The following is a 26,587-nucleotide window of genomic DNA, read 5'->3' as shown; positions in this document are numbered from 1 at the left end:
CCTAAGGTTATTTTGCAGGAGGCCTGGCCGACATTACATTATTTTATCAACAGAAACACTGAAACAGGTGATGCTTTAAAGGAACTGATTTATACATGGAACTCCCACTTCTATGCGAGGACACAACTCGACATTGCACTGGCCAACCCATGTTTGCGCTACGAATCTCGCTCATGTTAGTAAATTAGCTAAGTGAATTTGCTACGTATGTTATTAAATTAGCTTCAGAACATGCACAGTGGCCATTTTCGTGATGTTAACCATGTTGCCCATCAATGAAATTAGGGCTCATAGAGTCACCTCTGAGGACACTAAATAAAAGTGACTGTGGAAGACAGGAGAGGACTCCAGGCAAAAACTCTGTTGGAAAAATCTGGGTCACAGAGAGAGTCTTTGTGTATTAGTATGTGACTGTGTGTGTGTGAGTGTGTGTGTGTGTGTGTGTGTGTGTGTGTGTGTGTGTGTGTGTGTGTGTGTGTGTGTGTGTGTGTGTGTGTGTGTGTGTGTGTGTGTGTGTGTGTGTGTGTGTGTGTGTGTGTGTGTAGGGTGAATACATCTATATTTCCTCCTGCCCATATCTGTTTGAAAGCCCATATCGGTTCTGCACATCTGAACAACTGGTTAGGTGTTGGAAGTAGCAGGTCAGTTGGAGGTTGTCTGTGTATGTAATTTGTAAAAAGTAAAGAACTGTAAAGCAAGGACGTTGAAGTTATTGAGTCTTGGCTGGGGGATGAGTGTGTGGGTTGCAGATATGTTTGGATGGGTACAAGGGTGAGCGAGGCTTGCGATGGGGGGCAAGAAAGAGATTGTGCAGCTTCTTCAGGAATCACTGGCCAAAACCCCTACTGCATGCCTGGTATTAGCATGTCAGAGAGCTTCAAAACTGCAGCTGCAAACGCTAACTTTAACTCAGAAATTGATCACATTTCTAAATTATCATTTCACTAAAATGTTCAACCAGAGAGTGTACCAGGACAGCACCCATGACAGCAACAGTGCCACACCAGTGTGTGTAACCGTACTGCAAACAGTCAGGCGTCCATTAGGCACCATAACACTGTCTGAGGCTAATTCTGATCAAGTGACATGGAAAATCATGCATGATTAATCATGTGGTAAAGGCCAGGTGACTCCCGTTCAAGATGTGTCTTCAGTGGCAAAGAAGGCAACCTGCTGAGTCTTTTTTTCAAGAGACAGCCCACAGGTGTCTATGCCATCTTAACACACATCTATCTGAATCATTAACATGCAACTGACTCATTGTTTTTGCATTGTGCATTGGATTTAACCCACCATTAGTATGGCACATATAGATACCAATAATTTTAAACCAAACACAAAGGCAGTGAAAACTACTGAGGATTTCAAGAAATTATCCAAATAAAACGGTGTGTGTGAGCTAGTGACTGATTGGTGTAACTGAAAACTCTTTTGTGCACTCTGTCGTGTGTTTGAATGTATGTGCAGGTGCACACGCTGTTTTAGAAATGGTGACCTGCCCTCTGAGTCAGCATAGCAGGACCACGCTTCGGATAGAGTCGAGTCAACACACACACATGCACGCACGCACACACACACACACACACACACACACACACACACACACACACACACACACACACACACACACACACACACACACACACACAGACACACACAGACACACACACACACACACACACACACACACTCAGTTAACTCATTGCTACTCGTACGTCCTATACACACAGTACGAGGGACATAGGGGCTATGCTCATGAAGAAAAAATCATATAACACTTAACACATACAATTCTGTTTTCTCTCCCACCTTCTTGGCACTTTAAGCTCTTTAACATAAGTTCCAACGTCTAGACAGAAAATGACCAGAGAAATGTATGACATCACATCCCTGCCTGTGAAAGGGAAGGGCAGGGGCAATAGTGAGAGGGGGGAAGAAGGAAAAGTGGAGGCACTGACACACTCTCTCCCTAAGCCATGGCAGTGACATCACCCCTGCTGTGTGATTTAAAGCAGCTGTTGACATCCCACTCCTCAGTCACCTAAAGAACAATCTTGCCCAATAAAGCATGTCATTCAACAACCCCTTGATGTCCTTAGCATGCATCAGTCTGACTCAGTCTGAGTAGCACACCTTCCCTCTGAGCACACTGATCTGGCCTCATTCTGGATATCATCTTTCAGGTGGGTGCGCATGTAAGCGGAGCTGGGCATGCTGGTCGGGGATCAGGGTTGTTACCAGAGAGACTGCAGAGCCTCTGACTCATGTAGTCCGGACCACGGTTCAGAGTACGGTTCTATGATTCACACCACACCCTTAAACACACATACGCACACACTCAAGCTCACACATGAAGCCTGTTACACATATCACACCCACTCTTGCTGCAACTCACCACACACAGGGATGTATTGCAAAAGCATCTAGGCTAGGCACATTCTGTTGACTTGTAGGGTTACTGTAACCTTCTGTCTGGGTGTTGTAAACAAAGATGTACAGCTGATATTTCAGGAGCTGACTTTCATACAGTATAGGGCATACTCTGTACCCCAGGTTCATTCCCTACATGTTTTTTTCATCCCCTTTCATACATTTTCTCATTCACTGCTTAATGTCTATGTCTATGAGGATACCATTTCCCTCAAATCACTCCTTTACCTCCTTTCTCTCCTTTCCTCTTTTTTTTTTACCACGCCCACTATTAAGGCTCTACCAGCATCTTCTCTCTTCTGATTCTGCGTATCTCTGCATACCTCTTCCACACAACATCTTACTTTTACGAGCTGAGCGTCATGGAAGATCTCCACAGATGAAAGGAGATTACTCATAAGATACCAGAAAAGATAAACTGAGCCGCTGACTTGGAAAACAAAGATAAGGGACGAGTGAGGTGTGTTTGGAAGGAAGGGGAGAGAGTGGGAAGAGAAGGAATGAGGGCCAAAAGAGGAAATGTTTTAGGCAAGAGGCAGAAACCTTTCCTGGCAGAGTCTGTCTCTTTCCATTGTCTGAGAGAAAGAGAGAGGGGGAGAGAGAGAGAGAGAGAGAGAGAGAGGGAGAGGGAGAGAGAGAGAGAAAGAGAGAGGGAGAGAGAGAGGGTGTATAAGTGTGTGTTTGACTGTGTGTGTATGTCTTTCTGAGGGAGTACAAGCTGCACAATGCTTTGAACATGACACAGAGGGCAGTGAGAGTAGGCCTGGGTATTTATATCCTGAGATCTGCCCTTAGGGGCAGAAAGTCCATCTCTCACAATCCTTCCATTATTTGGATACACTCTCACTCACACATGCACCGACACTATAGGAAGCACAGTCACACTCAAAAACATAAACAGATTGTGTACATCTGTATACTAAAACCACACAAACCAAAAACACCATGAGATGACAATCTCACGGCTCAAACACAAACAGTGGGAGGGAAAATCACATTCATCCCTCATCGGGACAGCCCTGCACAAGCACACATGTCTGTTTCTAGTAGCCCACCCCCTTTGAAATGAGCCGAAGAGCCCCAGTGGTCTCAGCCTAAAGCTGAGGTCTGCAGAATTTTCACATTTTGAAAGAAATGCTTGTTCGCTCTCACATACTTCTCACACACACACACACACACACACACACACACACACACACACACACACACACACACACACACACACACACACACACACACACACACACACACACACACACACACTCCCACACACAACCCCACTTGCATATTTTGCCAGATTCTACCTAGTCAGACATTTCCGTTAATTTTGGTGAGTGTTTCCAGGAAGAGACAGAGGTCTTATTGTAGACAGAGATTTCAGCTTCTTCCCTTCTGCTGTAGACCTGTGTGTGTGTGTGTGTGTGTGTGTGTGTGTGTGTGTGTGTGTGTGTGTGTGTGTGTGTGTGTGTGTGTGTGTGTGTGTGTGTGTGTGTGCGAGTGTGTTTGAGTCTGTTTGTGTGTGTGTGTGTATGTGTGTGAGTGTGAATGCGTGCAGTGCGTGTGCGTGTTCATGCGTGTGTGTGTGTGTGTGTGTGTGTGTGTGTGTGTGTGTGCGCGTGTGTGTGTGTGTCTGTGTGTGTGTGTGTGTGTGTGTGTGTGTGTGTGTGTGTGTGTGTGCGAGTGTGTGCGAGTCTGTATGTATGTGTGTGTGTGTGTGTTTGTGTGTGGTGTGTTTGTGTGTGTAACAGTGAGTGTGGGTGTGTGTGTGTGGTAGAAATGTGCGTGTTTCTGTGTGTGTGGTAGAAAGCACAGATTTGGCCAAAGGATTACATCTTTAAGGAATGTAAATAACTCAAACACACTCAAGTTTTTCTGCACTGGTGGTCTACTATGTTCACTATGTTCTCACAAAATGTTATGATGTACTATAACATCTGTCTTTCTCTTTATCTCCCTCCCTCTCTTTTTTCTTCTAAAGGCACTACATCTACACCATGGCCTTTTGCCAGGGGCCAAGAGGCGTCAATATGTCTGTTTCACCTCTGCGTCAGATGTCCTTCCACCTGTCCCTGTCTTCTACTCCTCTCTATTTCATCCTTCTCTCTCCACACACATCTCTTCTTTGTGTTATGCTACCAACAAGAGTGAGGACAGAAGTCAAAGGGTAAATAAGGAGTGAAAGATGTGAAGTATTTAAACAGCTTTCACACACACTCATAAGAACGCATGATTATATACGCTGTCTGGGGTCACCTGCAGGTCACCAAGCCTGCATGGTTTGAGGTATGGGATACTCTGGGGGAAAAGCAGTAAACTTTAGAAGGTTTACATCCTACATTGCATGCCATCCTATACTGCATCTTTCTCAAAATGGGGAATTTTCAGAAGCATATACAAACCATACACCTCCAAGTAAGTTTTGCCATAAAACTTAAACCTTAAATCTTTCTGGTTCATATTTCAGCTTTAAAAATCAACTTGTAGCCTATATGAACTTGTCACCAAGGAGGTATTTGTATGTAACAACTATTCTAATTCTAGTTCTTATTTTAAAGTTGCAATTCTCTAAGAGCTATGACATCTTTTGCCTGTTTCATAGAGGAAAGCTTGCTGGCAAGGTTATTGCAGTATATACATCATCTCAGGATGAATGTCTTTAGTCTACTGTTAGTAGGATTGCATGTTGAAGCCTTTTTGCAGTGGATGGTCAAAATACGAATTGAGGCTTCCAGGCTCCCTGGAGCTACCCAACCGTCAATGTTGCTCACACATGTTCTTTAAGCATTAGAAACACGCTTTGTCCCAGAGCTAAAAGCCGCCTTTCTTTATAATAAAACTATAGCACTCAGGGTTGCCTTAGACAGGCCCCAGTTGTTCTTTTTGTTTTCATCTGATTCACGTTAAGACTTGTTTCAACTCAAAATTACGAAATCTCATCGAGCATAGTGGGCGCAGCAGATGCGCCGGTAGTAAACACCAGTAGCTCTTGCGGGTTTTTTGAAGCCTTATAAGAAGCAGAAAGCGAATTGGCTGGTACATCCCCTTTCACCCCCATCATCCCCAGCAGTCCTTACTAATGACAAACAGGTGTACCCACATTCTCCATTGAGACTCGTTGGGTAAACCCACTCCAACGCACACATGCGAAGAGAGAGAGAGTCCATAAAATTCCCCCAATCTGCCTCAATAAAAACCTCACCGATTGTACACGTGCCAGTACTTAAAGTAATTCTCATTAACCTCGCATTATAGCACGACTTGATGAGGTGGTGCTTTCACTCACCCGACTTTAACACGTCCAAATTGTTCTATTATTTGCTTAAATGACAGGCCTACGTTTTAGCCCGAGGCTCTCCCAACTGAGAAAGACGGGACAGTCTTCTGAATGCTCCCGAACCTGTGGACCACACTGACGGACGAACACGATACCCTCACCCTCAACAATAGTATTACATGGCGAGGCCAATTTATTATCCTTAGGTGCCAATGGACCAGAGACGGAACCGGCTGATAGTTGTAGGCGACGTTTTCGCATTATCAAATCATAATGAGGTTATATTGCATTATATAGTTAAACTATGATACGCGTGCCATTGATATTCGTCATACAGGTTCCTCTCCTTACGTCACGACCGAACGCACGGACATGGCAGCTTAATGCTCGTCGACTTCGCAGCATCCGTGCAATACATATCTGGAGTTCTCATAGTGAAAGGTAGTGGAGACGGATAGCCTCGTTTAGACCTTACCTGCAGTGCTGGCCGTGTTGGGTTCCACTGCGGCGGCTGCGTCACTCCGACCGTTATCACAACAGCAGTGCGTATCTTGACTGTATTCTGGTTTCTGTGACCGTTTAACCGAGAAGCCGAAGTGACCGTTGGTGCTGTACACCGTATTCCCTTCTTGGTTCTCCCTGGCTGCGCGATAGACATAGCTTGCTTTCAAACTCACGCCCCTTTCACCACACGCTCTCACTCATACCCCCTCCCTTCATGCGCTCTCTCTCTCTGCCTCACATGCAGATCAACATGATCGCCCCCAACCTCGTGCTTTATGGTTAGAATTACACAACGAGGGGCAATAAACATTTTAATTACTTGTCGCATAATTCCAGTTTTATTACAGAACAATGGTACTGCTATTCACTTTATACAGGACATGCATCATGGATTGTTAAATAGATGCCATCTCTCTCTCTCTGTCTATCTATGTGTCTCTTTCTTGCTTAGTGTTTTGCCTTTGTCTGGAAATATCACATGCCATAGGACACTACTCAATGTCACACTTAAAATTGTGTTCAATTGTACTTATGATTATTTTACTGGTTTGGCATTCATTCTCTGTGACTGTGTGCAGGCATCAAACAGACTCCTCAACCATGGGAGAGGAACTGAGCAGTGGTCAGAAGCAGCTCTGAATTATTGTCAAACAGGACAATGATCTTGGCTCACTGTGAGAGACTAAGCTAGCCATGGTAAGATCTGCCGCTGGAGTTTTAGTTTGTGTGTGAGTGTGTTTGCGGGTAGATCTGCCAAGGTATGGCTGAGCGTGATCCCCAAACCTGTTTTCATTACAAGCTAAATTATCATTTTACCCTGAACCAGTTGGCCCAAATAGGTTTTCCCTGTTGTACTGATTACATTAAAATAAGCCATGTGATTTTCATGGATTTCATCATTGTGATAAAGCTGAGCTTGCATGGAAAGAGACATTGACTCAATCTACCCTGGGCGAATGACAGATAAATATCAAATAAATCAATCACGAAATATTGAGGTTGCAAACTCACTCAAATCTTCTGTATCATATTAATAACAACTAATTGTATAGCATTCAGGCCATAGTGGCTATGATGTAGCCAGTCTCTCTCTCTCTCACTCACTCACTTACACACTCACTAACACAAACATACAATTGCATGTAAGCAGAGATGATCATGTGTACACTCCAGTCATTCGGTGGAGCAACACACACACAAGTACTCCCACTTACACACACTGCCAGTTGAGCAGTTGGAACTAAAATAACTTAATAGGCTGTGAGGATTTCAATAAGTCTATTACTATCCCACTGAGCTGATGTCTGGAAGAGAAAGGGATGAATAAAAGTGAAGAGAATGAATGGGGCAAACAGGGTGGTCCACTTGTATGGCATAACATAATTGTAAGGAAAATACAAGTGACGTCAATGCTTTTTTTTTTACATCTTTTCATTTTATATATGTTTCATTTTTATTTAGTTGGAGTGTAAGTTTTACCTTTTCAGGTATGCTGAAGAAAGCCTTGCTTTATAAAAGCCGAAAAGGGTAAGATGGAGGAATACTTGACATCAAATATGATTTCCTTTTTATCAGGCCGTGTATCTTTAAAGAAGTCAAACAGAACAGGACAAAGTGGCATAGCAACCACTGTGCAAATTGAGGGGGGAAACGAAAACAAAGCTGATTTCACCTGCAATTCTGTTTTATTTTAGTTTGTGTGGTATTGTTCATTTTTATTTCAGTTAATTAAAAAAAAAATTCACAGGTAGTCTAAATTTTAGTCTTAATTTCCATTAACTGTAATAACCATGGTATACACACATAATTATCTTGGTTTCACATTGACACAGAGTAAAACAATAGTGTCTAAAATGCAATATACAAGTGTACAGATTATTTACAACAGTTTTAGACATGCAAGAGTAAATAGTATGTGTATATAAATACGTACTCAAGTACGTGTGCACACATTGATGTGTAGTGCGTGTAGGTGTATTAACTCAGTTAATGAGATTATGCTAATCCAACCATCAGTGGGGCCGTTTAGCTGGTGATGCTTGCCTCACCCTGGAGGACCCTATGAGTCACCCTTCTATATTGGTGCCCTCCTGTTTGCCTGTATGAAACAGGCCTGCACATCTCTTGAAGGAACAGGAGCCCATCAACAAGTCACCCTTCCTGTCACGACAGTCTTACAATATTAGAAAGAAAGCATATACAGTTTAACCCATATGAGATGGGAAAAGAGCCCAATTTAAAACACTTAGGTCTCTGCTGTCTTTTCTTTTGAATGTGGTACATGCCATGTTTCATCTCAGCCATACACCTCCTAACCTGTGGAAAGGTCCTTGAGAAGTCTCTCTCAAATATACACACAGTACGAGGGACATAGGGGCTAAGCTCATGAAAATTTCTACAGCTCTCGTGGTCTAGACACATAAGGGGAAATCCCCTTAAACGGGGCCTCAGGAAGGAGGCTGGGGCATACGAGTGAGGGTCTCTCTCTTTCATTGCACACGTGTGGAAGTGGATAAGGGTGGGACCATACCAATCTGTGCATTTCTGTACAATTACTACCGTCGCATTAAATACATTATCCACACAGACTATTTATTTTTCCTTATATCAAGGCTGATAATTGTGAAAGTGGAGAAGAGGGACAAAGGGGGAAAGACTTTAAATACAGAACGCAGACATAAGCAGACAGGCACAGCTGTGCCTCCGCCTCAAGTTGACCACACACAGACACACACACACATTCATGCACAAAACCCTCATTGGTCATCAATGGAGCATGTGAGAATTCAATTCAGAATCGAAAAAACCCAAAAGAATGCAACAAAACAGCCTTGCAGAGAACAGGAACTTCTGATGCCTACAGAACCAGCCAACAACAGCAAAGAATTTCCATCCCTGAAAAGGAAAGGAACCTGTGCAGACAACAGGCAGCTCTAAGGAGAGCACATTTTTCTTCTGGTTCTCATTCTCCAGCATGTAACAGGAGGAGCAGGGAAACATGAGGGCTTATGTGTTCTTCACAAATCACATGAAGAGTGGTTGGTCCTATTGTCGGATCTTATTCTCTCAAACATATGTTATCAAAAACACATACATGCATGCATAGGGAAACATAGAGTGCTCCATATATTACCAAGACCAGAAGATGAGATTGAGGTGTCTTGCAGTACAGGTGTGGTGTGTGTGTTAGAGTTACATTTGAGGCACTACCATTTATCCATTATATTTAAATCTGTAAGTGTGTTCTCAATGTGGAGGTGTTGCCAATGCAAGGGGGTCCTTTCGCTGTCTGTCTTTCCATCTGTTGTTCTTCGTCTCCTTCTCTCCCACCCACTCTCTCTCACCCGCCTACTCCATTTTCTCCTTCAATCTCTCCTCTCCTCTGCCCTAAAGCTGAGCAGCCTCCTCTGCCAGATACAACTGGACCAACGCTGAGTCACTTATTAGCACAGATGGCTACACACACACACACACACACACACACACACACACACACACACACACACACACACACACACACACACACACACACACACACACACACACTTTTACATAACAGCACACGTACTGCATGCAAGAGCACTTTTCTGTATTTACATAACGCACACACTGATGGGGCATGCTTCTAGACAAACGCATCAAAACAACTATAGTATCAAGTCCTCATTTAAATATAGCCTTACTCTGAACTCCAGAGCATCAGGGGTGCACTGACCCACCCACACACACACACACACACACACACACACACACACACACACACACACACACACACACACACACACACACACACACACACAGATTCACTTGGGATGTAGGAGACACAGGTGACTATTTTGAACGCACATGCATGCACACAAGCATAACACACACAGAATCAGTCTGTCTGTTTCGCACATAGTTATAGAGACAAACAACTGCACATTGCTATTAACAGAAGTGCTGAAGAAGGAATGCAGATAAATGCAGAGGGGGGTGGCAATCCAGAACACACACACACACACACACACACACACACAACAAGCACACACTATTTATAAAAATATAGGCCGTGACCGACTGCATATAGGTCTCGGGCATGTGATGTCTATGTCCACATATGGAAAGCCTGTCTGTTTCTCAGTCTGGTGTCATTCTTAGCATGTGTGAATGCCTGTGCATTAGCGGCACACTTCGGGAACACATAGTGTGCGTCACTTTAGCCTTTCCACCTCAAGGGTAGCATGGGGCACTGCAATAAAATCAGTTTTGGTCACACGCTTTGAACGGAACGGGTCATATTTGTTATAAGTCTCAGTGTTGCTCGCTCTCAAACACATATCTACTGCAGCTCCGTTGTTCAACTACGTAAAACAAATGCGTTCATTTATATTGCTTTTCAGAACCTCTGGGGGAATGAACAAACATTGATTATGATTGATAATTAGATATATAGATTATGCCTTCCATTACAGACATTAAAGACAGATGTCCAGAAAAAATGTAATAGCTCACAGAGTGACAGATGTACATAGAATTGCAGTCATACAACTGTAAGAGGGCATCATAAAAGTCAACATGTGAATAGAATCAAGAGTTTACCACAGTCAAAAAAAATCTCATCTATCTTGAGCATCACCTTGTGGTCAACAAACACCAGCAAAGTTGAACATAAGCATTAAACTGATGTCTAATGTATCAACAATGACATGGCTGGTTTTGCAGTACAGCTAGTGTTAGGACACAGTCACATCAACTGAAATAGCACAGATTTCAGGCGTGGACAGGAAGGTATGCGTTTAACATTAAACAGATTTCCTGTGTACTGGAATGCAATGCACTGCGTCACACACACCTGTGAAGTCCAAATCCAAAGTTAATGCCTGTAGCCTGCATGATAATTCCTGCCTGTCCCTCCTGTACTCCATCCTCCCCCCATATACAAATAACTACTTAGTCTATGACTTAGTCTAAGTCTATATCATCAAGTAAATATGACATGGTAAAGTAAAATACCATTCATAGCAAATCTGTCACTGTTCCACCATTGGAGTAGACATTGTGAATAGCTGAGCATCTCAACTGTTTTAAGACTGTTGGATGATTGAGAGTATTACAGTGGTTTACTGTACCTCAAAATCTTTCTGTGTCTGTAAACCATTCACTTCCAGCTGAGAGGTCCATTAGCTGTTAGATACCCTCCAACCTTCTTCCACAAGGCTTCAGCCTGTCATTTACAAGTGCTTCCAGACCGAGATAAAAAAAGCTTTCAGTGCTTTTCAGAACTTAAAGTTTGAATTGGATGCATTCCATAAGTCCCACAAATAAGAAGGAAGATACCTAAGCCTCTCCAACCCAGGACCCACTGGTGTCAACATGAGTGCAACTTACTGAACTAAGGTTTGCATGATCACTGCCAAACTCCTCACCACTGCCAGGTAGATGTTCTGATTATTGGCTCTGTTATTGGAGAGTTGACAACTGCAAACTCTTGGCATCTCTTGAGCGAGGTACAAATGGCATTACCAGACGAAATGTCTTGTTTTGGTTCTCCAATTCAGTTACTCTCCCTCTTCCTTGACAGTCCTGTTCCTACTGCGTGGTTTCTCCAACTTCATCTTCTTTGCACTTTCCACCTTCGTGATGTTTTTCTTTTTCTTAGAGCTACTCTTCCCCTCTTGATCTCCCTCTGACTTGATCCACTCTTTCTTCACATCCACCTGCTCCTTCAGGCTCTGGAACTTCTTCAGGTCAGCACAGAACAGGACCTGAGCAGTGTCAGTGAGGGGAGACAGAAAGGGAGAGAGCACAGCTTGAAAAAACACGGCAGACGAATGGAAGGGGGAGGGAGTTTGATTACATATTGGTAATATATTAGATGGTTAAGGGGTGAAACCGAAGCCATTGTGGATGAAGAATGGAGCAAAAAGGACAAGCACTCACAGAGTGGGCCCATCCTGCGTAAGGACCCCAGAGCTGTCTGAAGAAATCTCCTGTTTAGATAGCTCTAGTTAGAATTTCAAACCCTCACCACTGGTCACACTCACACACACACTCACATCTGTACAATTACAAAATGCCACGACATGCAAACCTTTCGTCACACACACTCACCAATCTCACGGTGCACTTTGTCTGTGAGAGTCTTCTGGCCATTGCCAGAGCTGCAGCCATAGTCTCGCTTGGCAATTTGCCACACATGTGTATCCACAGGGACGGCTCCTAGCTTATCCAGAGACATCAAACACACACAGTCGGCCACCTGCACAGAAGGCCAAAACGGCAATATTAGGGAAGCGTGACAAAAAAAGTGATATTCAGAATAAACAAATTATCTTTCAATCAAATGAATTGTGTATCGCACCTTTGACAATCAGCATCCACTCAAGGTGTACTACAGAAACAGAGACTGATACTCGGAGGAAATGTTCTCTTTTAAGAGGGCTGAGCAGAACCTTACTCAAAATGGAGGGGGGGGGGGCACGTGGGATTTACTTGGAGGTGAGGCATAGACAGGGGGAAAGGGAGGCAAGAGGATGAAGAGAAGGAGTGGTGGAAAGTAAACAGTGGAGAGTTCATCAAAAAGGGCAGAAAAGGAGATTTTTTTTCACACACCTTACAGAACTTTACTATATCCATGTATAAATGCAATTATGACCAATGCACACAGGTGCTTGCATTTACATAAAACTGCTGTTTAAACACACACCTGTAACCGACACAAACACATCTAGCAGGACCAAATGTTTGTGGGCTCCCCCAAACAGACAAGCAGTAAGCTAACCTTGCGACCGACGCCAGGCAGAGTACGCAGCGCATCCTGTGCCTCTTCATAGGGGGCGCTGCGGAGCTGCTGTAGCCAGTCGGGACTGTGGGTGTCCAAGATGAGCTGAGCACTCTGCTGCAGGAAACGGGCACGGTAGCCAAAACTCAGCTCACGCAAACACGCCTCAACACCACTTTCTGTCCTCACAGCAGGAGAGGTGGTGGTCATCACAGGTTTTCATACCAACGTCAAGACGTGGTCAAAGCATAAAAAAAACTTTGTTAGGTTTTTATAATTTCATAGCAATGTAGATTTAACCTAAGGTCCTTATATGTGAGGGTGTGTTTAAATCATAGACAGTTTTACCTGCCAGGGCTTGTAAGGTGGGGAAATCGTGATAGTGTGTGTCCTGAATAGTGACAAGGCGAGGTCCAAGTGTGAAACAGAGACGCTCCACCATGCCCTGGATGCGCGAGATGTGGTTGTTGGAGCTGCAAATGAACGAGAACAGACACTCCACAGGGTCCTGTTTCAGCATACGCACTCCTGTAAATACACAATAAAAAACACAATCAGAGGTGTCCCAGCAAAGCCCACAGCATGAACATTTAGAACCCAGACATTATTGACAACAATGTCAGTAAGTAGTAAGTAAGCACAGACATATGGCCTGTGAGAAAATTCACCTGTGAAAATGCTGGCTATTTTTCTGAAATGGTCATCACGGTGACCCCAGTCTTTGTACAGATTCCCCAACTGAACGTTGAGCTGAAAGTAATCCCTCAGGAGCTCCTCTTCTACGGAATTGTGCACTGATGTCAGTTTAAGTCCCTCCTCCTCTGGCTCCTGCTTCACATGGCCAACAACCTTCAGACTCTTGTCTGGTTCTACAGGCTCTGGTCCCAAACCCATGTTACACACACTGCCTGTGCTGCCGTGGTTGTCTTGGTTTGTGTACAAATAGTACCAGAGGGTGTCATCCGTCTGGGTAAGGGTCCATACCCTGCCCCCCATCACTCCTGTCCAATGGCCATCCCCTGTCTCACGCCAACTGGAGGAAATTAACATTCAACTGCATTGACACCAATGTGGGAAAACAAAAGTCTGGCTAACAGATATGCTGTATGCTCTGAGGTTGGTGAGACTTAATTTGGCCTCCTTGAATGCAGGGAGCCACAATAACTACTGACAATCTTTAGTGGAGTTACAGTTTATATATATATATTTTTTAAACCATCAACATGATGTTCAAATACACCGTACTACCACTCAGTGCGAAGGGCTGCAAAGACTTAACAAATGAAATAATGCGGAGAGAGGACAGACTTACCGAAAGGTTTGTCCACATCCAAGAGTAAGGTCCAACCGAAGCTCTGATTTAGGGCAGGAGAGCGCACGCCAGGCTTTGGAGCTAACAGACAGGAGAGCGTGCTGGCGCATGGTGGAGGAGCAGCGTGCCTTGCTGTCCCTCAAGCCCTGTACAGATGTTCACATATTAGTTTTGTTGAAAAGTGTATTACAACATTAAAATGTAACTTGTCAGCTATGTTAAACAGTCTGCATGAAGTACCGTCCTTTTCAAATAGCCTCATAAAGAAGCACTTTAAGACCAACTCTTCAGAGAGCACCTCCCTTCCTAACTTGCACTTACAGTTAGCTACATTTCTGCACTATTTGCTACTTTTTATGTAAAATAGTATTTATTGTTACACTAGGTGTCTATTGCTCGTAGCTTGTCCCTTGGACGTCGCTTTGGACAAAAGCGTCAGCTAATTGACTAAAAGTAATTTAAATGTAAGGGACTCAACAGAGAGCAGGACGCCTTCTCCTGATAGTTTATCGACTGGCGTCAACGGTAGTGCTTAGTCACAAAGACTGTCAAACATCTCAGCTTAAATAGTTGCCATTTAATTTAACAGGAATAACGAGCTGATTAAATGCACAGGTCACCTCTAAACCTTTTAGTACCCCTACTCAAATGAGAATGTCACCGACCTGATTGTTGTTAGAATATTACCTCTTCAATTTCCTCATTTCACGAGAGTTACGCGCACTAGCGTCACCTATTGGGCAGGCATGTAAACGAAGTAACCAAGAAAATCCAACCAATTGCTTGGACTGGGGTAGAAGATGCTACGTAAACTACTGTAATATTACAAATACCAATATTATAATATTTACCAAAGTAAATGTGTGTTTTTTTTTTTTTTTACATTATCTCATATTTCCACTGAACCAAGACTGTTAAAGGTTAAAAAGTTTCTAGATACACCAACTCTTAAACTAAAATACTGTCTTTAGTCAACAAAAATGCACAAGAGACTTTCAGCTCTCAATACTGTCATTTATATTATGAGTAGAAGCCATTACTGTCTGGCTTAAGTACCTGCAAGATTTCACTTTTACATTTCACTTGAATACATTTACTCGCATAACATGATCCCACCTTCACAAATTCATAAGTATGATGTTTAGTTATAGTAACGCAGATTGGCTGTAACAAACGAAACAGACTGTATTTATATAATTTAATTACAGAGGCGATCTTGGTGGAGCACACATTTAGACCACGTTTCACAGCATTTCATAAAATGCATAAGCTAGTCCATGCATCGCAATGCACTTTTTACAAAATAAAAACAACACTACTCATTGTCTGACAGCCTGATAATGTTGTGTAGAAAAGCTCCAGATTAACAAAAACATGCACTCATATTTATGAAATGACATAAAAAGCGCATTGTTCATACACTGTTCATAAACATTCTTAATAGTTCTTTGACCTCAGATATTTAAGTGATATCCAATGTACAATTAATATTCAAATTAAGACATACATGTTGTTACATGTCACAACATAAATATTTTTTGAGTTTACCCATTCTAAAAATTTCTTCTTTAAATATTAAACAGGTTTTGTGTTCGCAGGTCCACCTCGAACATAAGTGCACAACTGTACTTATAGTACACTGATTGGGCTTCATCAGTACGTGTTCGGACATAGTAAGCCAACGTTAGACGTCAGTTCTGAAACGTCCTCTGCATATGCCTTTACAAGTATTAAATCCCATCAAATGTGCTAACATGCAAAAGGGACTAAGTGATGACTCATGGCCACACATTTGGATCTGGCACATGAGAGGGGTAACGAAAACCCAGCAGGAGGAGGGTTATTCCTCGGGGGAAATAACACAACAGATGAAGGCTGAGTGAAAAAGGATTGCAATGCATGTAAAAAAAACTAAGAGCTGCAACATATGGATTCTGAGATGAAAAAAAGAACAACATTTCTCTCTTGATCACTGACACATATGCACACACACAGACTGAGGATGAATGTACATGAAACACCACGGGAGACAAATGAAATCGCACAGAAGATTGGCTACATGATTGTCATGACAACAGAGAATGGAGGTTATACAGAAGTAAGACTGTCATCCATTTTTTCAAAAGGAAAAACCAGTCCTCCACATTTTTTGAACCATTGACCGGCTTTCTATGTCTATCTATGGTGGCTCCGACCAGGAGTGTGCTGTTAGGGACACTGGGCACATGTTCACACCTCTGGTGTTACCAACCATGACACACTTTCATCAAGTGCTGGGTCTCTGTATGATGCATTCAGAAAGCAACATCTACCTGCAACATGAAGGGGCTTTCAACTTTTGTTTAGTTGTCAAGGAAACCAAGAGGGTTAGTCCAGCAACCAGCTTCTATGTGGTAGTATGCAGAGGCTTTTGGTGATAAAAATGTTATGTTACTGTACAGACTAAAATGGCTTCATCGTGTGAAAAAAGTTGCCGCATGGAATCAGACAGTCTCTGAGAAGTAACTGACGGTTGTACCTGGCCAAATGTCCATCAGTAGAAAAGGTCATACAGAACCACTCACATTATATTCAGCAGAGCCAGCATCTGGAACCCAAACAGACCTTTGCTTATCGTTTGCTGATCAGTTCATCTTGGCTGACCAATTCCAAGAGGACGTCTTGTGGGGACATTCAGTGAGATTTAGATTATCCAGACAGAGGGATTCTTTATACGTCACAGTTCGGTCTGCTGACTTTGCTCAGAAAAGCAAGCAGAAGGCAAGAGGATATCCTCAACAAATCAGACGTAAAAAAAGGCATATGTGCGTTAAAAACATGAACAAAAGGCTTCAATGAAGGTCTTTCTATAAATGCTCTGGATGTAAGTGCTTGTCCTATCAAGCATAGAAAAAAAAGAGCTAGCATTCGTCTCAGCTGTGGCCAGGGACTCCAGCCACGAGTCCCAGAGAGAGCAGAATGTTCCGCTCATGGAACACAGCACTCCAGGACATGAACTGAGGCGTGACGTTCTGAGTGAACATTCAAGCTGACGATCAGGGCTTTTTAACAAATTCTTCAAAATGGCCTACTGAGATTAAGGATAATTTCCGTACATTTCTGAATGTTTTTTTTTCTTCACATTTGCATTAAAAAGAAATTCATCCACAAAAAAAAACACAGATAGTACGTGAAACATGGGTCACTGTGAGGAATGAGGGAGACCAAGGATTGTGGGACTGAAGCACTTCAAGGTCAGAGGGCAGTGAGTAAAGAGTGAGGTCCTGCATGACTTGGCTGTCATGTAGGGTCACACGCTGGAGCCTGTAATCTGGCTGTTGTAGTCGGCTGTTTCCATCTTGAGGATGTAGGGGATAATGCTGTCGATGGGGACATTCCCAATAAGCCCTGTGAAGAAGAGCTCCTCTGTTATGCTGGAGCTCATGAGCCGGAGAGCAGGCAGGCGCATCAGGATTCGGGCCAATCTGTGACGCACGCAAACACACACACACACACACACACACACACACACACACACACAAGCAAGAGAGGACAAGAGGGAACAAAATAGTTTAGAGGATGAGGTGAACTTTCATTCTTAGAGGTTGACATGTTTGACTGACTTACTCAGATTCCTGTGTGGCTTCATAACACATTACACTGAATGTGATGTACCTGTATGTATCCTCTGGGTAGGTCTTCTGCACATAGTCCTGCAGCTCCATCTGAGCTTTCTCCTGAAACTTTTCTATCTGGCTGCTGTTATTCAGGCCGGGGTGGTCTGTGGGATGGAGAATAACCCATAAGAGTCAACAGTGACTTACTGCTGACAGGACCTGTTCGTCATAGCTTAAGCTCAGACTGGCAGCCCAACAAGCCCAACCACTGAAAAACATCTACCTAGAGACAAATGAATTATGGAGTGCTACTGTTGCCAGCCTTGCAAAACATTTCATTAAGATGTAATAATGTTTCTGTGTTTAACCCTGGCATTCAAAAGGGAAGACAAAACTTAAATCAGTGACTTAAAGCCCCTTCAGGAACAAAAATATTATAACCCTTGCTGTGGAGACACCACAAGATCTGTCAAAAGTGTAAAAGGGACAGTCCTCCATTTCCGTGAAACATTGTTGATATTTCAGCAGCCAATCAAATACACCCCTGCCTGCCCCTGTACTGACCTGGGCTGAAGAGCACTATGGCTTTGAGGTAGGCATACTCATAGCCATCCGTCTCCAGCTTGGCCATGCTGTTGCAGAACTCCTGTAGCTTCCAGATGTGCTCCATCACCAGCTTAATGCGCTCACCAGACAGCTTCTCTGGAGAAGACCAGACACAGGTCAACAACAGGTAACACACATACAAATACGTTCCCACTATAATCATACAGCAGCAAGAGAAAGACACACACACACACACACTTTTGCTTGCACTGCTAATTAGGGCACTGTCTTTATGAGGTGCTGAACTGATTAAAATGCATAAAACATGCTAATCATCCCCGCCCAGGTTATGTGTCTGTCTTAGGCACATATGTGGCTGGAATCACTCCACTCACACACAACTCATGACCCCACGTTATCATCCAATATGGAGGTGTCTGACTGTTTGACTCAAGTTACAGTAGACAGCGATGAGATGACTACAGTGTGTGACTGTATGTGCGCCTGTCTGTGTTTGTGTGCGAATCCAGTAATAACAAATGTGTTTATAAGCTCCCCTGTCTAATCTGTTGTAGATCGCTGTCCCAAAGCCAATTCTGTCTCTTGTGGCCATAGAGATATGATGTTCTTTACCTTTCTTGGCCCAAGTGTTTTCATGTTCTCCACATTTAGACCTTATTAGTGTGTGTGTGTGTGTGTGTGTGTGTGTGTGTGTGTGTGTGTGTGTGTGTGTGTGTGTGTGTCTTTGTGTGTGTGTAGACTTCTCCCTCAGACTCATCCGCAATGAGTAGCTCACCAACACTCAACACTCCACTGCCACTTTCAATGTATGCCGCCAGAACTACAGGCTGCACGGAGTACTGTTGACATACCATCCTGGATGCTAGTCTGCAGGTGGTTGACAATGGCTGCCAGGATGGTGGAGAGATTCATGACCTGCGAGCACTGCGCCAGTCCCAACGTGAAGAGCTCATTCCAGCATGCTCGCACCAGAGCCGTGTGACACTCCTGCCTGTAACACACACAAACAGGCTTAAATAGAAACACACAAGCCAAGAGTGTGGAGTGCATCCTACAACACTGAGGAAGTCCATTCATGTCCATCCACACAACCATGCTCAGACACACTCTCACACACACACTCTCTCTCTCTCTCTCTTTCTCTCTCTCACTTACTCACTCACACAAAATGTAGGAGCTCTCACCCAAGAGCGAGAAATGCTGGTATGGAGCGTGCCCAGTGCATAGAGAGGAAAAGCAGGCGGGACGCAGACTCACAGATGTAGTGGACATTCAGATACTCTGGCATTGGACTGGGCATCGTCAACTACAAACAGAGACAAAGTGGGAGAGAAGGAGAGGACTATCTTGATTTTCTATGGATACTTGCATCTAGATATGGGAAAGGTCACGATTAAACATGCACAATTCATTCAGTTTCAGTATAGCTTCTAATTGTCAATACATTATTGATTGACAAAGTTGATTAAATCGGTTTGTCAAACAATTCTACAATAGCACCATGGCGAAGAATGCCATGTTGATCAAACTCAGTGTGTGTATGTGTGTTTATGTGGTGACATGCAGTCGTTATCTGTGCTTCTCCCACCTTGAAGCTGACATGTGTGTCAGTGAGCAGGGGGCCCTCCACCTCGATGATGGGCGTCACCTGGTCCCGGCTGATGACCTGAATGGTGGCTCCGCCTACACAATCCGCCTCGCCCAGATTCTGCCCCATCCCCGCCTCACTGGGGTTGAGAGCTTTAGCAAGTGTATCAAAGGCACTGCCAACATACACACAATAGAATACACATTAACACACACACACACACACACACAGACACACACACACACACACACACACACACACACACAGGTTTAAGACCTCAGTTTTAAATTCCATTGCAATTCCACACACTTCTATCTCTGTGTCAACAGTTTATCTATGTTTAAGCCTGCACACACACACACACAGGCACACACCGTGTGATTTCACTAGCAGACTGATCTTCTTGCGATGAGTCGGCAGAGTCCCCATTGTTGAGTGATTCGTTCAGGTTTGCGAGTGATGTCACCACATTGGCCAGTGTTCCCAGGTCACCCTGATTGGACTCTGCCTGTCCAGAGAGATCAAAACACATGACAACAAGCAGGTCTGCTGTGTTTACTGTGTGTTTGCTCACTGAGGGAGTTCCACAATAGTTTGATTACAGATTACATTACTCAGTAACTATTTGGTATGAAATCCATTTTCTTGGGATTTTCAATGCACATCATCCCTCTTGTTTCAGACAAGGAATCAGTGGCAGTTTGTGGAAACTGCAATGCTGATAAAAGATATGGAAATCTGATTGTCAAAGGGTAAAGTGTCGAGTGTCTTTTGGGTAGGCACAAAAAGGCAGCAGGGAGACATACATTCTGTGGCTTGCAATTTATTCACCCTCCATTAGGGGTTTAAGAATATTCATGTGCACAAACAAATAAGAAAAAAAAAGAGACTGATAATATAAAAAAGATATTTACAAAACAAATGAATATTCACAGCCACTACAACAAAAAAACACAACAGGCCTCACTTCTGAGGATGCTGGAGAAGAGCATAGCCAATCCTCTTTCTCACCAAAGAAGCCTCTTCACAACTACCACGCTAACCCTTTTACCAGGTAGCTGAACCCACCCCTAATTGGCACATTCCATTCCAGGCCCACAACACAAGGGTGATATCTCTTTTCAGGAGGAAATTCATACTTAACTAGATTAAAATGGTACCAAAGGTATTACTTATAATGCAGGCCTTCACAACAATGTCAACAAACAGTTGCAGGTCAACATTACGAATAAGTTAATTGATGACACGAGGGCGCAATCATGATCCTCGCGAACATGGTATGGACACAAGGTTATTATTTTACCCATGCTGTAAACAAATACAACTTAATACCACAGGGATTTGTCAGAAATACAACTGTACAATAAAACAAAGACTTCCAACAACGGCAAATGAATGCTGCTTCTACATGTCAGCCAAGTAAATCCAGTTCAGATTGATGTGGTGATGTACAATAATGAATGTAGACGTCACTGTTGCTGGATAAATGTACAAGAACAGTATGTTGGGTCTGCCATTAGGACCCGGTGAAGACGCGCCTATGAAACACGGCATCACACTGGTGTACAGCAGCTTAGCAAACACGTTGAGCGGCTGGTTACAGGTGTGCAATACTTGCACAAGAGTGGGATTAGCAGTGAAACAAAAACAGATGGCAATTTATTCAGTTTTACTCCGGTGTACCTGGGTGTCGTTAGCCAGGAGCAACGTGCCGTCCGCCTGAATGAGAGGCTGCTGGATGTTCACCAGCATCCCGGGGTCCAGCAGACCTGAACTACAAGGAAACAGACATTCAAACACACACAGACACACCACAAAATTCTCTCTCTGTACTGAGCTCTAAACAGCTATCTCTGCTGTAAATTTGTGTTTGTGAATATAGGTAAATGTGTGTGTGTGTGTGTGTGTGTGTGTGTGTGTGTGTCTGTAGGAACTTAAGTGTGAGTACCGTGAGCCGTCCTTGTCAGTGATGAAGGTTGGCGTGGCAATGAGGGGACTACGCAGATCTTTGCGGATGTAGATCTTCTCCGTAGAGGCAGCACAGTTGGCCGGCCTTTCTCTCGGCAGATCCATTGGCTTCCTTTCACTCTGCACAGCTGCATACACACACACACACACACACTCATCAAGTATCAGAAGCTATTTGTTGTGTGTATGGCCATACTTGCATGCGCATATCTGTCAGTATAGGAGGGAAGCGGGGTATGGAATGTATGTGTCAGTGTGTGTGTGTGTGTGTGTGTGTGTGTGTGTGTGTGTGTGTGCAGGACTCTCACAGTCCATCTTCATGCCCATCTCCAGGCACTTCTTCAGACGGCAAAATTGGCAGCGGTTGCGGTGGTGCTTGTTGACTAGGCAGTCCTGGTTGCTGCGGCAACTGTAGGTCAGGTTCTTACGGACACTCCGCTTAAAGAAACCCTTACAGCCCTCACAGCTGACTGCCCCATAATGCCTCCCTGCACACACACACAGACAGACAGACAGGCAGACAGACAGACAGACAGACAGACAGACAGACAGACAGACAGACAGACAGACAGACAGACAGACAGACAGACAGACAGACACACACACACACACACACACACACACACACAAAAGGGATTGGTCAGCGAAAAACAATATTAACAGACAAACAAATAAACATTAGCACCCATCAAGTGTGCTGTCTGTATACATGGCATCTGTTTGTATAGGTGCGTGTATGTATCGCTCACATCTTGAAAAGTGAGTGTACCTGAGGCCTTGTCTCCACAGACCACACAGTACTCAACAGGCTGGGCCCGGCCCATCTCTCCTGCCTTTCCCAGCAACCTCTCCACTGAAACAGCATCTGCCACTATCTGCACGCGAAAAGTCAAAGATCAGGTCATCAAGAACATGAAGCCAAAATATGAAGCCAACATTGACACACATTCAAGCTACAGAGAGCCTGCCCAGATTTCACAGATCAGGTGTAAATATTGGTTTCAGATAGGTATTTTCACATCAATGAAGACATGAATGCCATCTCAGCAACGACAGTAAGATAACTGAGTTTACAGCCTGAGTATGATTGAGGCCAAACTTGCTCTGGGTTAAGTGGCTATACACGTTTCTATGGTTGTTATTGGCAGTGGCTATAATAGCCATGACCAACACATCTCTCCCAGATAGCTGGTGTAGGACAAATCTCACCTACTGGGAGATATTTAACAGAGGTTCCTCAGTCATTGCGTGAGTGTCGGAATACTGTACCTGTATTCTGCCAGGCACCAGGCTGTCTGCTGTGGTGAAGATGAGCTGCTTGGCGTTCTGGCTATCGGGCGATGCCAGGATGACTTTACTGCCCCCTGTGCCATCAGGCGCTGCCAGGATAAATTGCTGCTGCTTAGGGTTGCATGTAGGGTCCACAGTGGTCACTATCTGGATCTTCTGGCCTGTCTGCTGATCAGTCACAATCTGAAAGAGAAACAAAGGGAGACAGAGATACAAAAAATATTGACTAAATGAATTCATCTTGTGATCACCTGTGTTGTTGTCAGGTTGTACACAAGCATGTACCTTTGTACTTTAAATATATTGTCGCTACAAACCAAATACAATGAGGTTTATTTTACCGTTTAAATTGTATACAGAGTGTGTGGGTGAACTTGTACATGATCAGGTGTGCAGTGTAACTGTGTTGTGTACAGGCAACAATGTGAGCAAAGAACTCCATGAGTTGAAGTGAGCAGAACTATTTGTTGAAGTGTGTGTGTGTGCGTGTGTACCTGTATGCGTTGAGACGTGCTGACTGTAGAGTCAGTGGAGATGATCTGGATGCGTTGTGGGGAGCCACTCATAATGGAGGAGTCTGAGGGAGAGGTCTGTACCTGCACATGCACACACACACAGGCATGCATGCGCACGCGCGCGCACACGCACACACGCACACACACACACACACACACACACACACACACACACACACACACACACACACACACACACACACACACACACACACACACACAAAGGCTAAATGTGGAATGTGCACAGCTTAAGCATCTTGAAAGGTCAAGTATCATGTTTCCATGGCTACCAGTGACTGAATCAGCTATTATCATAGATCTACAACAGATTATACAGGGAGACCTTCACACTCAGTATTACAACATGCTTTTTGCACTACACTAAAACAAGACTTACGATATCCACAGCCCACTTACAGTTTCCCCGACATGAGCAGAAGCGCGACACACACATACTTAGGCACCTATCGAAACAATCACACACACACACACTAACCTCAGTCATCTGATCAGCGGCTGCTATCTGCTGGGCCAGCACCTCCATGTTGGTTGTCACAGTGATGCAGAGTCATGAGCTGTGTGTGTGAGTGGAATGTTTCCAGCAACATCTGTAAGACGGACACATATACACACACACATACAAATATGTTGTGGGTGGAAATGATCAGCATGTTCTCTTCATTTCCTACATTAACACCTAATACGGGTGAAGCTTAAAGTTACAGTGCAGATTTAAACAGAAGACGGCAACGGTGTCAGGTGCTTGTGGCATGTTGTGGGCAGGTTTCTGAGGGAATCCCAGCCTTAATGAGTCAATTATTGTAAGCTCTCAACCTCAAAATTGAAAAAATGAACGGTCTTCATGAAGTGCTAAACACATGAGTGGCCTCATGGGAATTTACTTTCACAGCTCTGGTTGCACTGATTTATCCAAAGTTTCTGGTGCACAAGTGAACACAGTCTACACTTAACAGAGCTGTGGCTATGTGTTGTGTTGGGAGTCACAAATTAATAAAATGTCTTTTCTATGCTTCAGCACTGCACAAAATTCAAAGACCTATTGGACTGGAACCCAGAAACGATACTGCTCTAAACTTGTTTTGAAGGAATTGTGTTCAATAAATGCCACGTTGAAGAAAAATAATAATAAAAAAAATGTAAATGCTGTTGGCATGCTGTGAAACACATGATATTAGCCTATGCTTGTGTCGACTAAGGTCAGGGAAACGCCCACCAATAAGGCACAATTTTAACACTCCAAAAAAGTCATGACAACTATCTTGCTAGAGAAGTCATTCTTTTTAGCGCTGTGTAAAAAAAAAAATAACACTGGTTAATTGCAAATGACCTTGACTGTCAATCTGACAGACGTGACAGTTTTCAGAGAAGACATAAGCTCCACCTACTCCATAGCTAGTGTTGAGTGCACGGCCGTTATTTAGATATTTTTTTTGTGTGTGGCTTGAATAGACAATCTTGTTACAGTAATGAAAGTTTTTGATGTATGTTTCTAGATCCACAACAAATGAATTGAAGGGAAAACAAAGTACGGTATTTGATAGGGTGAACGGGAAGTCAATCCGGGGCGTCGGCAGACACATTAGAAGAAAAAACATGGCACAAAATGGAGAATTTGGCTATGAGCCAGCATTACCTTAGGCAGCCATTTAACAAGTAAAATTAATTTTATCAGATTCGAACGGCGTGATATATCACGTTATTCTCAATTAAGCAGCTGACATACATATGGCAATGTTCGACCCGGTCTTAATGCATTCTGTTCCGACTAAACCTGCCCCTTTCCCCGAGATGGCAAAGGTAAAAGGGTCGGGTTCATCTGCGCGAAGGCTAGGCTAGCCCATAGACAGCAGAAAGAGGGCTAGCCTGCTAGCCGCCAAGCTAATAAGTGGCGTTCATGGCTGCTCTTTGTTGTTCATCAGAATTCTTCGCATGATTTTGACTGTACCGAGTATTGGCACGGTCGCACTGCGTGTAGATACCTTGAGGAAATCAGCGATGGCCATTTGATAAAAACATGAACGTTGTTGTCGAAAATTGAAGGCATTCTGACAGCAGTCCTAGCGTCTCAGAGCCTTCCCGGCCTGAGTTTTCCGGGCTATCCATGTCTCACAAGAATAGCAATGTAGCCTGCTAGCAAGAGTAATAATCCTCGTTTTTCTTGCGAACACAATTCTATTACAAAGGAGCTCTGCTCAAAGTCGATAAACACCTTACCTGTAAGATTAAACGACGTAGAATTTGGAAGTCGGTTAAATGAAAAGTATTTGTTTATGTTTCTCATCTGTGAAAGGTCATAGTTCGTGACCCCGTTCCGCCAGCGTGCTGGGACGTTTTTTTCTTCTTCCTCTCTCGCGCGCTCCTATCCCCTTTTTTCTCTGTCCTCGTGCACACACAGCAGCAGAGTCAGACAGTGCTGACGTCAGTGTAGTCTGCTCAATCTACCTTTGAGAATAAAGCGCTGATTGGCGGATCTCGAGGTGTGCATGGTGTTATTGTGATTAAAGCTACTCAAAGTATCTGTAATTTTTAGTTCATAAAAGTATGACCTTTCCCATAATACATGTCATTCATTGTCTTGCCACACAAATATAGCCATCAGGGTTAAACCCATCTATCAGGTAAACAGGGCCTATATAGGCCTTATTAAATCCGTCGTCTTTCGTGGGAGAATTCCAGTTTCTTCTTAGGTTTCATGATGGCCCAGACTTACACGGAAATAAGGAAATGTAATTGCTCCAAAGCTACATTTGCTTGAATTG

General features: G+C 43.7%; 2 protein-coding genes across 3 annotated transcripts; both read right to left on the bottom strand.

Annotated features, from left to right (window-relative positions):
• Window positions 1-8,087: 8,087 nt before the first annotated feature.
• ogg1 (8-oxoguanine DNA glycosylase) lies at window positions 8,088-14,411 on the bottom strand. Its single transcript, XM_080856627.1, has 7 exons — window positions 14,284-14,411; window positions 13,640-14,004; window positions 13,320-13,499; window positions 12,972-13,150; window positions 12,302-12,449; window positions 12,131-12,180; window positions 8,088-11,955 (listed from the first exon to the last, which is right to left on the bottom strand). Exons 1-7 carry the CDS (start codon window positions 14,391-14,393, stop codon window positions 11,749-11,751), a joined length of 1,239 nt encoding a protein of 412 aa, XP_080712753.1. The 5' UTR covers window positions 14,394-14,411; the 3' UTR covers window positions 8,088-11,748.
• A 1,145-nt stretch (window positions 14,412-15,556) lies between these two features.
• Window positions 15,557-26,173, bottom strand: nr2c2 (nuclear receptor subfamily 2, group C, member 2). Of its 2 annotated transcripts, none has more exons than XM_080856624.1 (15): window positions 26,043-26,173; window positions 24,304-24,415; window positions 23,787-23,888; window positions 23,272-23,475; window positions 22,772-22,877; window positions 22,311-22,490; window positions 21,983-22,130; window positions 21,718-21,808; window positions 20,409-20,542; window positions 20,035-20,209; window positions 19,631-19,752; window positions 19,298-19,437; window positions 18,444-18,581; window positions 17,938-18,043; window positions 15,557-17,747 (listed from the first exon to the last, which is right to left on the bottom strand). In XM_080856624.1, the coding sequence occupies exons 2-15, from the start codon at window positions 24,349-24,351 to the stop codon at window positions 17,573-17,575; spliced, it is 1,869 nt and encodes a 622-aa protein (XP_080712750.1). In that variant the 5' UTR covers window positions 24,352-24,415; window positions 26,043-26,173; the 3' UTR covers window positions 15,557-17,572. The 2 variants fall into 2 exon arrangements, with proteins under 2 accessions (XP_080712750.1, XP_080712751.1); XM_080856625.1 differs by lacking the exon at window positions 26,043-26,173 and adding an exon at window positions 25,808-25,920.
• Between the last annotated feature and the right edge of the window lie 414 nt (window positions 26,174-26,587).

The sequence above is a fragment of the Sprattus sprattus genome (assembly GCF_963457725.1).
Source record: "Sprattus sprattus genome assembly, chromosome: 18".
NCBI lineage: Eukaryota > Metazoa > Chordata > Actinopteri > Clupeiformes > Clupeidae > Sprattus > Sprattus sprattus.
This window is presented reverse-complemented; position numbering and strand designations above follow the sequence as displayed.

Bases quoted from the DNA above. Each gene is read 5' to 3' on its own strand.
- ogg1 (XM_080856627.1), bottom strand. From the start codon at position 14,393: ATGCGCCAGCACGCTCTCCTGTCTGTTAGCTCCAAAGCCTGGCGTGCG. The intron at 14,005-14,283 runs GTAAGTCTGTCC...AATTTCCTCCAG, and splicing joins GGATGTGGACAAACCTTTCG to TTGGCGTGAGACAGGGGATG. The intron at 13,500-13,639 runs GTGAATTTTCTC...GTGTATTTACAG, and splicing joins AATAGCCAGCATTTTCACAG to GAGTGCGTATGCTGAAACAG.
- nr2c2 (XM_080856624.1), bottom strand. From the start codon at position 24,351: ATGGAGGTGCTGGCCCAGCAGATAGCAGCCGCTGATCAGATGACTGAG. The intron at 20,543-21,717 runs GTACACCGGAGT...CTCTCTGGACAG, and splicing joins TCCTGGCTAACGACACCCAG to GCAGAGTCCAATCAGGGTGA. The intron at 20,210-20,408 runs GTGTGTGCCTGT...GTATGTTGGCAG, and splicing joins TCTGCTAGTGAAATCACACG to TGCCTTTGATACACTTGCTA.